Source organism: Dicentrarchus labrax, unplaced genomic scaffold (genome assembly GCF_905237075.1).
Source record: "Dicentrarchus labrax unplaced genomic scaffold, dlabrax2021, whole genome shotgun sequence".
NCBI classification, from domain to species: Eukaryota; Metazoa; Chordata; class Actinopteri; family Moronidae; genus Dicentrarchus; species Dicentrarchus labrax.
In genome coordinates this window covers 14,640,624-14,654,706 of record NW_026136711.1, presented here as the reverse complement: position 1 = coordinate 14,654,706, position 14,083 = coordinate 14,640,624, and the positions used below count along the sequence as shown (strand labels likewise).

General features: G+C 42.1%; 1 protein-coding gene across 1 annotated transcript; it reads left to right on the top strand.

The window, feature by feature from the left end:
• The first annotated feature begins 141 nt into the window (after positions 1-141).
• On the top strand, positions 142-6,773 carry LOC127371293 (protein unc-119 homolog B-like). The gene is made up of 5 exons (XM_051414014.1): positions 142-552; positions 2,432-2,545; positions 2,797-2,896; positions 3,074-3,246; positions 5,274-6,773. Exons 1-5 carry the CDS (start codon positions 321-323, stop codon positions 5,384-5,386), a joined length of 732 nt encoding a protein of 243 aa, XP_051269974.1. The 5' UTR covers positions 142-320; the 3' UTR covers positions 5,387-6,773.
• Positions 6,774-14,083: the final 7,310 nt, after the last annotated feature.

Genomic DNA, 14,083 nt, shown 5'->3' with positions numbered 1-14,083 from the left:
ATTAGCAGCAGTGGTAGTATCACTAGTTTTGATACATGTGTACATATTACAGTGGTTTCAGGTAGGGTATGAGAGCGGAGGGGCTGTCCATCGCCCCCTGGTGGTCGTTACAACGAACCACTTTACCCCCTCCTCTGGCTCACAGGACGAGTTGTCATGGCAACTGTACAGCATGTGCTTACAAAAACAAGAGCTTGACCGTTCACCGACAGTTCTCTCGACACTCGACATCTACGACGCCATCTTCTTCTTCCAGCGTTCACCGGAGAAGAGGACGGGAGGCGAGCGTTGTAACGGAGGGAAGCCGAAGAGAGTCAACGATGAGCGGAGCCAAAGCCCGCAGCGACGCGCCTGTTGCTGAAAATGTCTCCGGCGGCGGGCACAGCACTGCGGCTCCTCCGCGGGACCGCAAGCCCGGCGGAGGGGTTCTGAAGAGGCTCAAGTCCCGGAGGAGCCAGGTGGACAGCAGGCCCGTCACGGAGGAAGACCTGCAGACACAGAGTGGACACATCACGCCGGAGGATGTGTTGGGACTGCGGGTGGCTACGCGAGGTTTGAGTCTCTCTAATGTCTCTTGCGGACCTCAGGTGCTTGATGTGCTGCTGCCTGTGCTGAATGAAGTATCTGAACATAATGTAACCGAGAGTCCACCACTTGCAGAATACGTTCAATCTACACATTACATTCAAGGTAGAGCAAATGACGTCCAGTTGAGCAGGCGTACACGGCTGTCATTGGAAAATGGAGACTAATATGGTATTATATCTGTTATAATTATCCAAGAAGATACATTTCTGACAACGCAAACCATTGTTAGAGGTCATTAGACAGTGTTTTTGATTTATTTTTAAACAGCTCAAGAGACACCGAGGATTTAATAACAGGAGGCGTGTGTGACATACATGTTCTCTGTGGTCACTTTAGTGTTTAATAATAGTTTGGACACATACAACCACATAGTTTCTCTTTCTTGTTACAAACTGTCTGTTTTTGTTTACCAAGAAGAACAATAAGAAACCCAAAAAACAAGAAGAAAACAGTCTGGCAATAACATTCTTGATAGATATAAATCAACTAACATAACCAGTATCAATAAGGATGAACACAAACAAAAAACAAGACAATAACGACAAACACCAAGCAGTACAAAAATAGGTAATAAAAGGTAATAAAATGTAATAAAAGGTAATAAGCCCGTTAAAGCCAAAGGTAAGACCGAAAGTTCCTAATTACCTAATGACAAGCTATATGAAATAACCCACACCATGTAGTGGATAATCCATAATGTCCTCCAGGATACAGGGTAGTATTCAGTATGATCTAGTGATACGGTATGTATCATGATACAGGGGCTATGATTCAATATATTGTGATACTGTGAGCAAGGGGATATATAGCAATAAAAAAAAAATCTAATTGTAGGAAAACTAAAATGTTAGTATAAAGAACACACCACCATATTTATAAAAGCTGAATGAAAAAGAAGTGTATTTTTCTAATGCAACCGGAACAGATGAATCACTGTGGCTGAGATTGAGCTTCATGTGAAAAACTATCCTAAAAAGCTATATGGTTCTTCATCAGGAGTCAGTGATTCCTTGACCACTATCTGTTCCCCCAACCAATATATGTTTCCTTTTTATGAAGAGCTCCTGAATTCCAGTGATACTGCCAAGTTTAAATGTTTTTATCAAAAAGTACACAATGTCTAATTTGTAAGAATCCTCTGACGTAGGCACGTTATGCTTATTTTTAAGCTCCTCAAAAGATCTGACCCCTCCCTCCTCCACAAGGTCATCAAGAATCTGTTTATCCCCGAGTCGACCCGTCATTCCCAAAAGAGAGATTTCCCATCTGTTCTCTGTGCTGTCACTTCAGTTGTGCTAAGACCCCTCTATGACATCAAACCCCTTTAAGAAATATTCGGAAACAAATGACATCACACAGCACTACTGTGACATCACAGGCAGGATCGACCAGAAAGACCCTCTTTATGGTCTTAATTTAATGACGGTAACATGGTTGGTTCTTATCAGCGCTGCCTACATTTACAGCTGTTACGGCAACATGAAATTTGAAAGGGAAAAAAATGTGGAGATTAAATTTAAAGCTTATAAGAGAGGTTTTTTATTTATTTTTTTTAAAACAGCACACATAGTGCCATATACTCTTATCGGCTTCACACACGCCTATTTTCCTGTTTAACTCCACAGTAGCCCAACAGTGATCATAAATGCTTTGTCTCATCTTATCTTACCTCACTGCATTTTATGGTTAGGGGGGCCAGTGTGTACGTATGTATGCAAAGTTGCATGTGTCTGTGTGCAAGCAGAAAGATTTGCATGTTATCTTTGTGCTTTTCAAAGTAGCCTGTTTGTGCTTCAGTGCGTACACATTCAATGTCCATAACTCGTGTCTGTCATTGTTGCAGGGTACCTCTGTAAACCTGAGGACAATATTTATAACATCGACTTTGTACGCTTTAAGATCAGAGACCTGGAGACCAGCACTGTCCTGTTTGAGATTGCCAAACCCCCACATACAGGTATTGTGCATTTTTCCACTCCTTGTACTGTTGATGCAAATGAGGCTGTTGACTGTAAAGTGTCTGGCTTCTGAGCACTTAAAAATGAATGTACTGAACCTGCTGACAACTTACTCTTGTTATTAGCTCAAAATGAATGTCTCAAAGCATGTTGTCAGGTTCAGAAGCATCTATCGCTGGTTATTTTGATTGAAAATAGTCCTCACTGTGAACTATTTGAAATGTCTCCATCCCTATGCCGTGGGTCTCAGACGACGATGAGGAGAACAGGGAGGCAGACGCCAGTGCGGGACGATTTGTACGCTACCAGTTCACTCCAGCCTTCCTACGACTGAGGACTGTGGGAGCTACGTGAGTGACTCACACATCGACCAACACACACCTCAGTCACACTCACCTGTTTCATACACAGACAATGGAAACAATTGCAGCATTGTCTCTGTCAGCTTTAACTTTGATAACATTATAATAACACAAGAACAGGCCTACTGTTGTAACGTCTCCCATCTCTCTGTATTATCCGATCAGGGTGGAATTCACAGTTGGAAACCGGCCTCTGAACAACTTCCGCATGATCGAGAGGCACTACTTCCGGGATCACCTGCTGAAGAGCTTTGACTTTGACTTTGGCTTCTGTATCCCAAACAGCCGAAACACCTGTGAGCACATCTATGAGTTCCCCCAGCTGTCTGAGAGCCTGGGTGAGTCATCTTCTCCATTATGAGTAAAACCTAAAAATTCCATAAATACAAGTTATATAATTTCATGTTAAGATTATATTATTTATATATATATAAGTATGTTATATGATGCGTTTTAGCTCGGAAGAGATTGTGTCACCTTTTCCAGATGTTGCATATCTAGGAGTGAGACTGAATTTTGTTTAATGTGATCTGTGTACCATGTAAATACCAGAAGAACAGATCATCAGTTCCTACTAATGATGTTTCCTTTAAAGGGGATCTGTTTGTCATGTGTCACGGTGGAGCACTCAACAAAAGTACACATTAGGTCACAGTTCAACAGGCATTTTGGTGGTGAGCTCATCATCATCAGGTGATGGAGGGACATGCAGCCTTACGCTAGCCATTCATAATTTTGCTCGACTTAACGGTATTTCTGCCCCCTATTGTGAATGCATGGCTTTTTATGACCCTCATTTATATTATATAGGACAGTCTGTGTGTATGTAGATGCATTATTGTGTTCTAAATAACTCTTGAACACTAAGTGACCACCGGTTCCCACTATACAGTGAATAATGTGATTAGATTTTGGAGCACCTTGCTGGATAAATGTGCATATTTATGAGTAAAGGCAGTTTTCTTGAAACCACCATAACTTCTCAAAGGATAGGTCCAAAGATAAGAGTATCTTAGTGCAATACCTACCTACCACACAGGCGTTGAGAAAGTTATTGGCCACTACAGTTGTTCCTCAACTCAATACTGGCAGTAAAGAGATCCCTTCCTCGCAAGACAATACTTCCTTTAGCGATCTGAGCTAGCCAAGTCAAGTAGGCATCTTCTTCCCCGTTCATCCATCCAAGTTTATTGCCAGAGTTGTTTACCAGCATCAAACTTATATGAAACCACCAGGAATTATCCCTCTGCTGCAGTTACAGGCAAAAGGAAATCTCATCCTTAAATATCTCACATTGGAGGAGACCCTCTTGATCTGGCTAACCTAGACTGCTGAAGCCTCATATTAGCTTAAACTGGGGGTTTAAAATCTGTATCATTTTTGAAACTGATAATGATTGCATCACGCACAAAAGGAGAATCTTCACCGATTACTCAGATTCTCTTGCCTGAAGGAGCGATGAACCAACTCATCGTGATCTTATGGGGAAGCAGATGTAAACAAAATGTAGAGAGATGTATTGGAACCACTTGCTGGAGTAATGCTTTGCAGTGAGAAAAAACAAAAGCAGAAGGCGAAACGAACAACACAGGTTTTTGTTTTTATTCTCCAGCAAGAACTGGAGGTGAGATTTTAACCCTAATGTCTGTCAACAGTAGCATGCTGGGTAATGTTAGCCTCTAGGGCTAAAAGGTTTACTGCTGCTTGGCAACACCTCGTATTCACTCCCATACAGACGTAATCATCCAGATTGTACCTCCTAAATATCAAACATGTTTGATTAATTATCATGGGCAGCCCTGGTGAGTCTGCGAGCAGGTCTGGAGGTTTAAAACGGGATCTGTAAACTCCTGTAGTCTGAGCCCCTCTTTAGGATGAACTTTAGGAAGTGTTTTTGCACAGATCGAGGACTGTGGGTTTTGTCCTCCCCTTTTTTTTAAAGTGTAGTTGCTTTAGGAAGGGATTGTTTCATGGCCAGTACAGTATGGAGAAGAGGAGCAGCAACCAATATCTCTTTCAATGTGCATAATGTGAGTATCATATTAAGACAGACGTAAATAAATCTGAAACTGTGGAAAAACTATGGTCTCATTGCCATTTGCTAATGCATTATTTTCCTCATTAACTGCATCCCCAGTGCCACTGGTTGTGTTGTGATAATACGGAGGAACATTAGTGCCACTGGTTTGCAGTGGTGGTCCCAATCAACGGTCTTCCCAGAGAGTAATTTCAAGATCTTAATCAATAACACTGACCTAATCATTTAAGCTATTTTTTAGCTTTTATTCAATCATTTCTAATTGCTGGGATACTTAAAAAAGTCTTTGTTTGGATCAATGACGTGCACATGTTGTCTGTTTTGCAGTCCGTCAGATGGTGGAGTGTCCTTATGAGACCCGGTCAGACAGCTTCTATTTCGTCGAGAACAGACTGGTCATGCACAACAAGGCAGACTATGCTTATAATGGAGGACAGTGATATCTGCCTGCTAGCATGCCAACACACACACACACACACACACACACACACACACACACACACACACACACACACACACATAAACATGTGCATGCACACACATCTCCTCACATTTATAGATATACATATACACACATGCATGCATACAGCTGAACATACATACAGTTCATTCTCTCATACATGCACAAGCAGCTACAGACACAGTTGAATCACCTCTTATGTTTGTAAAGATGAATTCATTGTGATCATTTTCGGGGGTGTATTTGATATTGCAGGAGCTCAATATCAGTTTCTGCTCTGATGTAAAAAACAGGAAGCTTCTGTTAGAAAATGGTTTAAAACTGGTTAATTTATCAGTTTTTAATTATGGAAAAATCTGTTTTCAACCAAAAGAGGACTCATCACTCTAGTGGCCATGTGACACATGTCTTAAACAGACTGAATGGTTATTCAATTGACGGTTAGTCTCCTTTTAGCAATTTTAAAAGTGTCCTACCACCCCCTCGATACACACACACACACACACACACACACACACACACACATTCACACACACACACACACACACACACTCAATCCCCAAGTGACAGACAAAGTGTTTACACAGTGTTTGTCAGAAGCAGCTGTTCTCAGAGCTACCGCCTCCACAATCCACTCCAGACAATATCAGGGGAGAAAGAGAGAAACCATCCACAAAAACACTCCTGTCAAACACACATGGTCACTCCTGTGATCCCCTCCACATCTACCACCCCTCCTCTCTTGCTTTTCATAAACACACAGACACATCAGCAATAGTACTGTATAAGATTTTGATCAAAGGTCTCTTTTTTTTGTCTGTTCAACAGTTTTCTCTGGTTGATAGCAACATGGAAAAAGGTCAGGTGAAGGTTAACTGCGGTGCAACCGGAACCTTGAACTGTAACCATTCAAAAGACAATAACCTCAAGGGAAATTTCAAGTCAAAAACTTCTCATGAGTTCAGAGAATGGCAGAAATGATCTGATATCATGATGCATGTGATGATATAAACAAAAAAGGGTTTTCCCTTTTTTGATTTGTAAGACTTTATCTGGTATTCACTGTGGAAAAAAATGAAAATGGTAAAACTGTACTTGGTCCACTGAAAAGGTTTAAAGCCACATAAAATATTTGTCCCCTGTTTAATTACCTGTATTTTTAAATAATGTATTTGTCAGATACGTTTTAACGCATCAAAATCAAATTGGAATATGTCTGGAAACTGAGTGGTCTTTCTTCTAGCTAGATAGTGTACTTCCTCTTTGTACTTTGTAAACTTTGGTGTTCGGGGTTAAAGGTAAAGATATATATATATATAGTTTGTAAAAAGTGATCAATTAAAATAAATGTACATTTTCAGATACAAGACCTGTAAAGTGTGTTTCATTTCTGAGGATGAGAAAAGTTGATGGAAGGAGGAGAAGAAGAACAGTCCCAAAAGTAGCCACTAGGAGGAGTCCTATTATAACTGGGCTATAAATGAGTGCCACTGCTTTCAGTGTAGTTTCATGTTTGATTGTGGAAAAGATCACAGCAGTGTTTTTTATTATTATTCTGGGATTTGTTGACATTCATATCTGGTATTTGCTTAAAACATAAGATGAGGTCATGAGCCCTCTTTTCTATGGCTACGGTTTCACTGCAGAGGGGACATAGCTCTGATAATATCATTTTAATTCCACATCATTACTTTATCTACAGGCCACATGTGACGAGCTAGCACAGCACGCAATACATTTTGAAATTTGTTCAGGATTGTTACACTTTGATCATCCATTTTTGGAGTCTTGTGGGATTTATACCAAAATCTGAGCCTTTCTCTGTTTATTCTTTCTCAGGCTGTTGCTTCCTATCTCTGTGTTCATCTCTTGATCTCTCTCAGCCTTTCTCAGTTTCCAGCTCTCATGCCCAAAATCTCATGGTCTTTTCTCCCTCGCCTCTCCTTTTCTTTTTCTCTCTCCGCACCTATGCAGCTCTCCCTCCCTTGCTCTCCAACTATGTTTTCCCTTTTCTTTCCTCCTCTCTCACCTGGTAACCAGACCTCTGGAGAGGAGTGTTGAGTTTCCACTTTCCCAGAGAAGAGGACAATCTGAGCCACACAAAGACCCACAATAGACCCCCTCTGCTCTCTCCTCCCTTCACTCTGTCACCGCACAGCTGCACACACACACACACACACACACACACACACACACACACACACACACACACACAAAACATATACTGAATTATAAAAGAATACACTCTATGCTTGTTATTCAGTATTTTCTATTTACCTCGTTTGGTTTCTTTTGTTTTTTATTGTAAGATGCTTTCCTTCATCCTTTCTCTAACTACATCCTTTCTAATTAACTCCTGCTTCAGTTCTGTGTCTCTATACATTTTGGTGTTTTCACTGACACATTCAGTTGTAAGCAGTCAAGTAGTATCAGTTGCCACTTCCTCTTTACCATTACACCCTTAAGAAAGCTGGATTCTCTTTGTTACATTGTTGATTTAATTACTTTAAAATCGATTTTCTATCCAAAACATTGCATGGTTACATCGGATTGGTCACTTAGAATACTGCTTATGGTCCAGTGGGGTTTCAAATAATGTTAAAATATTATGGCAATGCCATGCAAACAGAAAGTGGTCACAGGTTTGATATAATTAAAGGTCCAGTGGGTAGGATTTAGAGGCATCTAGTGGTGTAGTTCAGAGAGCAGATCGCTATTCCCTCGTTCCACCCTCGGCTTCCCAGCACATAGAGAACCTACGGTCGCCACAAAACTCCCCTTTTTAGATCCAGTGTTTGGTTTGGTTCTTCTGGGCTAGAAATCAAGCGTCTTAATATGTTAGTAAACAATTGCCTATTTATGCATCCAGGCCAGATACGGAGCAGTCCAACATTTACTCTCTGATTTTAGCCTGCACCAACTCCTCATATTTGGCTAAGCTTCAAAATGCTCCATTTTGTTAACACCAGCTAGTTGCTAACTTTATCTGTGAGCCATTTGGTGCTAGGCAGGTACCGTACAGTGATTTTTTGAGAGCTTTTTGAGTTAAAACAGCTGCCACCTTCGACTGAAAACTACGCTGATGAGACTGAACCAAAATGATCTGCTGTTCTGCAGAGAGGAACTGTGTAAATGATCTGTGTTTTTTACCATGAGCGACCCCTTTCACATATTCATTTACATAAAACAGCCCAAAAATATGTTGTGCCTATCTGTTTGTCCCTTCTGGGCTACTGTAGAAACATGGCGGTTCAACATGGCGAACACCATGGAAGGCGATTGCCCAAAACTAAAATACCCCTTTAAAATGCATAAAACAATGATGTGAAGATCGAATGTGTCAGTTGCTGATTAGAGCACAAAGAAGGGTGCAATTTAACTGTGAGCTCATAAATCAATGACCACAGCCTTCCATCAGGCTGTAGGGCCTGCACACTGCAGCACACAAGTAAAGCAGCTGTACTACTGACCCACGTGTTGGTATCGTACAAATCTCAATATACCCAGTTTGGGTGTTTACAGTTAGTGTATGCACATGCATAGACACATCCGCAGCAATAAATACACACACTTTCCAACTTTCCAGGGATGATTTGTGTGTTCCCAGGCCTTCGTGGAATACATTTCAGCAGTCAGTCGTGCATCAACATGCACGCACCGGAAACAACTGGACAGGTGGGATAAATCAGCCTCATTTACCCCCTCCCCCTACATGCTCACACACACACACACACACACACACACACACACACACACACACACACACACACACACACACACACACACACACACACACACCTATCTTTGTAACTGGCTTTCCCATATAGCCTGTTCAGTGAATCACACCACATTGAGATTAGGAGTGAGAAGCACTGGTTTATTGAGGTTCTCCTGAAACACACACACACACACACAGATCTACACTCAGGCAGGGGGACGGGGGGGACAGTGGTCTCCTATAAATAGCAGCTAGGAATGGCGTTGATAGGTCCTGTGAAAAGAAATGGAGGGGGGAGTGGAAAAAGGATTAAAAGAGATACAGGGACGCACTGCAACTCCACTTGTTTCGTGTGTGTGTGTGCGTGTGAGAGAGAGTTTATAGTTTGTGTGTGTGTCTCTAAGACACTTTGGAGAGAGGTGGTATGGATTTCTTGCTACCAACAAAGCTCTCTCTCTTTTGGACGACCACCCTCCCTTAAAAAACCCACCACCCATCCACTCTCTCTCTTACAGGCACACGCTTCCTCATCCTCTCTTTTTTTTCTTTCTTTCTCTGTCTCACTCTCCCATTCTTTCCTGTTTTCTTTCTTTCTCCCATCCTGCTCCGAGGCCCTGGTGTGAAATCCATCATGTGTTAACACTACATTACCCGCAGCACATCTTCCGACAAAGAGATGATGAGTCATGGCACACAGCCATCTCCTTTAGGTCGGCACGACGATGATCTCAAAGATGGTCGTGACTCCATCTGTATGTGTCATGATGTCATTTCAAGCAATTACTTAGTGACATCACCTCACCTCTGAAAAGAGGTTAGAGCAGACATGAAGCTGCAACCATAGAGGGTGGTGGATGTAAATATAAATAAATATCAATTTAGAAGTAAAACAAGAGCTTGTTCGTCATCACTTTTACTTTTTAAAACACTCATAGTGTCAACCAAGAAAAATGTATGTGTTACTTTTAAATGAACATCTCATTTTGGATTGAATGGGTGCTGTCGTTTAATGTCATGCCATGCACAGCTTTGCAGATGTGACAACAGATAACAGATAATTAGTTATCTGGGACTTAATAATGCACTCAGTACAACAGTGATGGACAGACAGTCATTTAACAAACTGTGATTCCCATACCAATTTCCATGGTGGCAAGTGCAGTATTGACAATCTGTCTTTAAGTGTTAGGTCTCTGCTGATTTGTAACCAGAAGCCTTTGTGCTGCTTTCATGTGTGTGTGTTTTGTCCGCCCAACCGTCTGTGTGGTATTACAGTGTAGACCTCCGCCGCTACTGCTGCTCACAGTCATACAGTCGACAGACAGAAATAGTCCCGTGTCATCAGGGTAAATAGGTGGTGGTCTGTTTGTGCTCGCAGGAAGCCCACAGCCGCCTTTGGAAGCCTTTTCGGAGCCCTCCAGCACCGTCAGTCCAGTTTGTTTTGTGTGTATATGATTAATAAAAGGTTAACTCAACCCTCAGTCAACTGTTGAAGAGGCCTGTAAATCTCCCCCACAATCTCTTCCTTCCTCTGCCTTTCTCTCCTCCCTTTGTCTCTCTCCCTTTGCCACACCTTCCCCTGGGGGATGGAGGGATTGTGATCGGAGAACGGAGGTGGGGCTCCTGGCGCAACCACAGGTGTGCTTGTTTCCTCCCTTCTCTTCTCTCATGTAATGATTTCTTTGGCTCGCCACCTGCCAGGTGGAAAAAACACCCACAGCAAATGGAGCGCTTCAAAATGGACTCCTGGCTTCCGCTTTAAAAGACTTTTTTGCTTGTTCTATAACTCTTTATCCATCAACAAACATTCCATCTGTAATCCTTTTTCATTATCCATTGCCTGCATTTGATTCAATGAGGTCTTCCTGGAACTACTTGTTGCTCGTTTACATTTTGCATCACATGCAAATGATGGTGTTTGGGTCTAAAGACTGCTGCTGCTTAATACGGCCAACAGAACCAAAGCTACTAGCTTTTCAGATGCTCAAAAGTTGCCTTTTCAACCCTTTTCTCTCGACTCCCCTTCTCAGCTCTCTTTTCAAACTGCCTCGAGGGTGGTGGAGAGCAGGTCCCAGGCCCTGGCAGGTCAAAGGTTGCACACAGACAATGGGTTCCCACTCTGGGTCAGCTGTGGTCAAGGAAACAAAAGCAGTGAAGACTTGGATTGGACAAACTATGGCAGTGTTTGAAGGTGGCAGAGTGACAACAAGACAGAGGGAGGGAGACGGGATAGAGCAAAGGCAGAAAAACTGCAATGTGAGCCCACTAAAAACCTCTCTCACACACCGACCCACCCTCACACACGTACAATTGTGTCAATTTTGCTTTCAGGCGTACTTTACTAGATTAAAAAACCTGAATAACTGTTGCTTAAGCCCCTAAAAAAAAAAGTTAGCCAAAGTTGCTCAAAAGCGAGTCCTCTTCACTCTCTTGCAGTTGATTAAATCACTTGCAAAAATTTACCAATTTAAGTATTATAATCAGAAGTGAAGTCACGTGTTTTTGCTCTATTCTACTCGTATCATTTGACATCGCTCTAACTTGTTCCATCCCCTCCCCCACACCGCAGTCTTTCTCCTCTCTTTTTTATTCAGTGCCATTGATCATGCATGCAGAAATTCAGCACGCCCAACCATGGCTCTAGCCAGGATAGGTTAGCTAGTGCAAGGCCTTGTCCTACATACTGTTCTCTCGCTATGGTCCACCAGGCCACAGTCACACCCTCCCCCTGATCTGCCTCCCCTCACTGACTTCCCCCCCACTGCCATACACACACACAAACACCCTCAGAACCAGCACATGCACAGATCATCATGTGGTGCTGGGAATGTTAACTCGTCATTATTATAAAAGTTTTAGTCAGGTGCAGAGGGAAATAGATTTTTTGGTCTCTCACTTTTAGCTTGTTTCACACACACAGTTGGTTAATGTGAAGGAATAAACAGTGTTATAACCAAAGTAATCAGATTGCAGTATCCCAACAATAGAAAACTATAAATCTCAGCTTGTTACATTTCAAAAAAGACCCCAAACCTAAATGATCTCCGTTTTTCATCGTTTTTGACTGGATTGTGTGAATGCTGTGAGATTTTGTTTTTTCAGGCATCAAGACATCAAAAGCAAGTGCATTTCAACTGTGTGGGCATTTGTTTCACTTTTGGCGGAGCAGCTGAGGTATGTGACGAAACTGCTCAGCTGACCAGGCTTGCCCTGGCCGAGAGGGTGGTTGACTTAGAGGTAATGCTGCTAATCTTCCACTTAGCTGGTTAGAACGGCCTGTCACGTAGGGTGAAAGAGAGAGGGAGAGAAAGAGAGTGAGAGATAGTGGGTAAGATCAGGTTTAGATGACGGTTGGACTATGATTGGGCAAGAACTGAATAAAGTATGTAGAGTGGTGATCACAGCTGTTTTGGATGTGATGGATTAGGGATGAGAGCTGACCAGTAGGAGCAGGTGGGCTGAGGGTTGGACCAGACAAGGATGATTTATGGATGGAGAGGGTTGCAATAGGCTTTGAAAGACTTCGTAGATGTGGGATTAATGTTGATAATGATGTTGAAAATGAGTCCAGGATGAGACTAAAAATAAGCTCAGGTTAAAATTAATTAAAGGTACGGTGTGTAACATTTAGGAAGATCTATTTGCAGAGATTGAATATAATAGTGTATAATAGTATATAATAAGATAATAAGATTTGTTGTTTTTATGTTATCTTACAATGAGCCCTTTTTATCTACAGGTGCCGTGGGTCACCTTCCATGGAGGCTGCCATGTTGAACTGCCATGTTTCTACAGTAGCCCAGAACGGGCAAACCAAATATTAGCTCTAGGGGTCGGGCTCATTTTCTGTGCGTTCCGCTGCCAGGGGATCGTGAAGCGAGGGAATTGCAATCTGCAACTACACTGCTAGATGCCACTAAATTGTACACGCTGGTCCTTTAATACCTGTGGTGGATTGCAGTTGGATCTGGCCATAGGTGCACTGAGGGTTGCACAGAACAAAGGTAATGAATACACATGCTATGACATAACATCTGACATCACATCATATATAATTACATTGCACCAAGTACGATCCATATCACATGACATGACATGATGTAAGATCACATAATATGACGTCACCTCCCCCATCACTTCATCATCCTGGGCTAACGGGTAAAAACGATGAAGACTCCTGTTTAAAAGAAATACCTTCCCCTACAGCAGAATGATAATGGGTTCAGTCTGACCTACATCCTGTATAATAATCATACATTAGATCACATATAAAATCACATCTCATTACATCATATAAAATCACATTGCTTCTTATTACATCATATATGAGCACGTCACATGTATTTATTCATCACATATCACTTACACCAACATAACATAACATAACATAACCCCTGTCAGACTACATGACCTCATTGACCTCTATGCAATCTAAGACTAGAAGACTGACTTCATATTCAACTAGCTGTTATGCAATCTAGTGTCTGGCTTAATGGGCTCAGAGCAAGTATCCTGGTTACAGATGCCTCATTTCACCTGAGACCTAACCTGGCGCTACAGGAAGACATCATTTTCCATTGGTATTACTTCAAATCCGATGAGAGAACACCTTATTGCACAGGATGAATACAATAAACAGTGGTGGCCTATGTCTACTAATCCGGTAGCCATGTTTTCTCTTTATTTCTAGATCTAGTTTGTCTGTTTTCAATATAATGTCACAACACTGGATAGAGCATAAAGCTGCTACTGTAGATCTCCAAACATTCAAAACGCTTTAATGGGCCATGCTGTTGTGATCAACCAATGACAAGAACGGCGGGGAAACACTAGAGAGAGAGAGAGAGAGAGAGAGAGAGAGAGAGAGAGAGCTCCACTGGCAGCATGAATAAAGGCAGGCAACGTGCAGCAGGGGAGGGAGGGAGGTCCGAGGCTCGGGTAGGCTACGGGAAAAACGAG

Bases quoted from the DNA above. Each gene is read 5' to 3' on its own strand.
- LOC127371293 (XM_051414014.1), top strand. From the start codon at position 321: ATGAGCGGAGCCAAAGCCCGCAGCGACGCGCCTGTTGCTGAAAATGTC. The intron at 553-2,431 runs GTTTGAGTCTCT...TCATTGTTGCAG, and splicing joins ACTGCGGGTGGCTACGCGAG to GGTACCTCTGTAAACCTGAG. The intron at 2,897-3,073 runs GTGAGTGACTCA...TTATCCGATCAG, and splicing joins CTGAGGACTGTGGGAGCTAC to GGTGGAATTCACAGTTGGAA.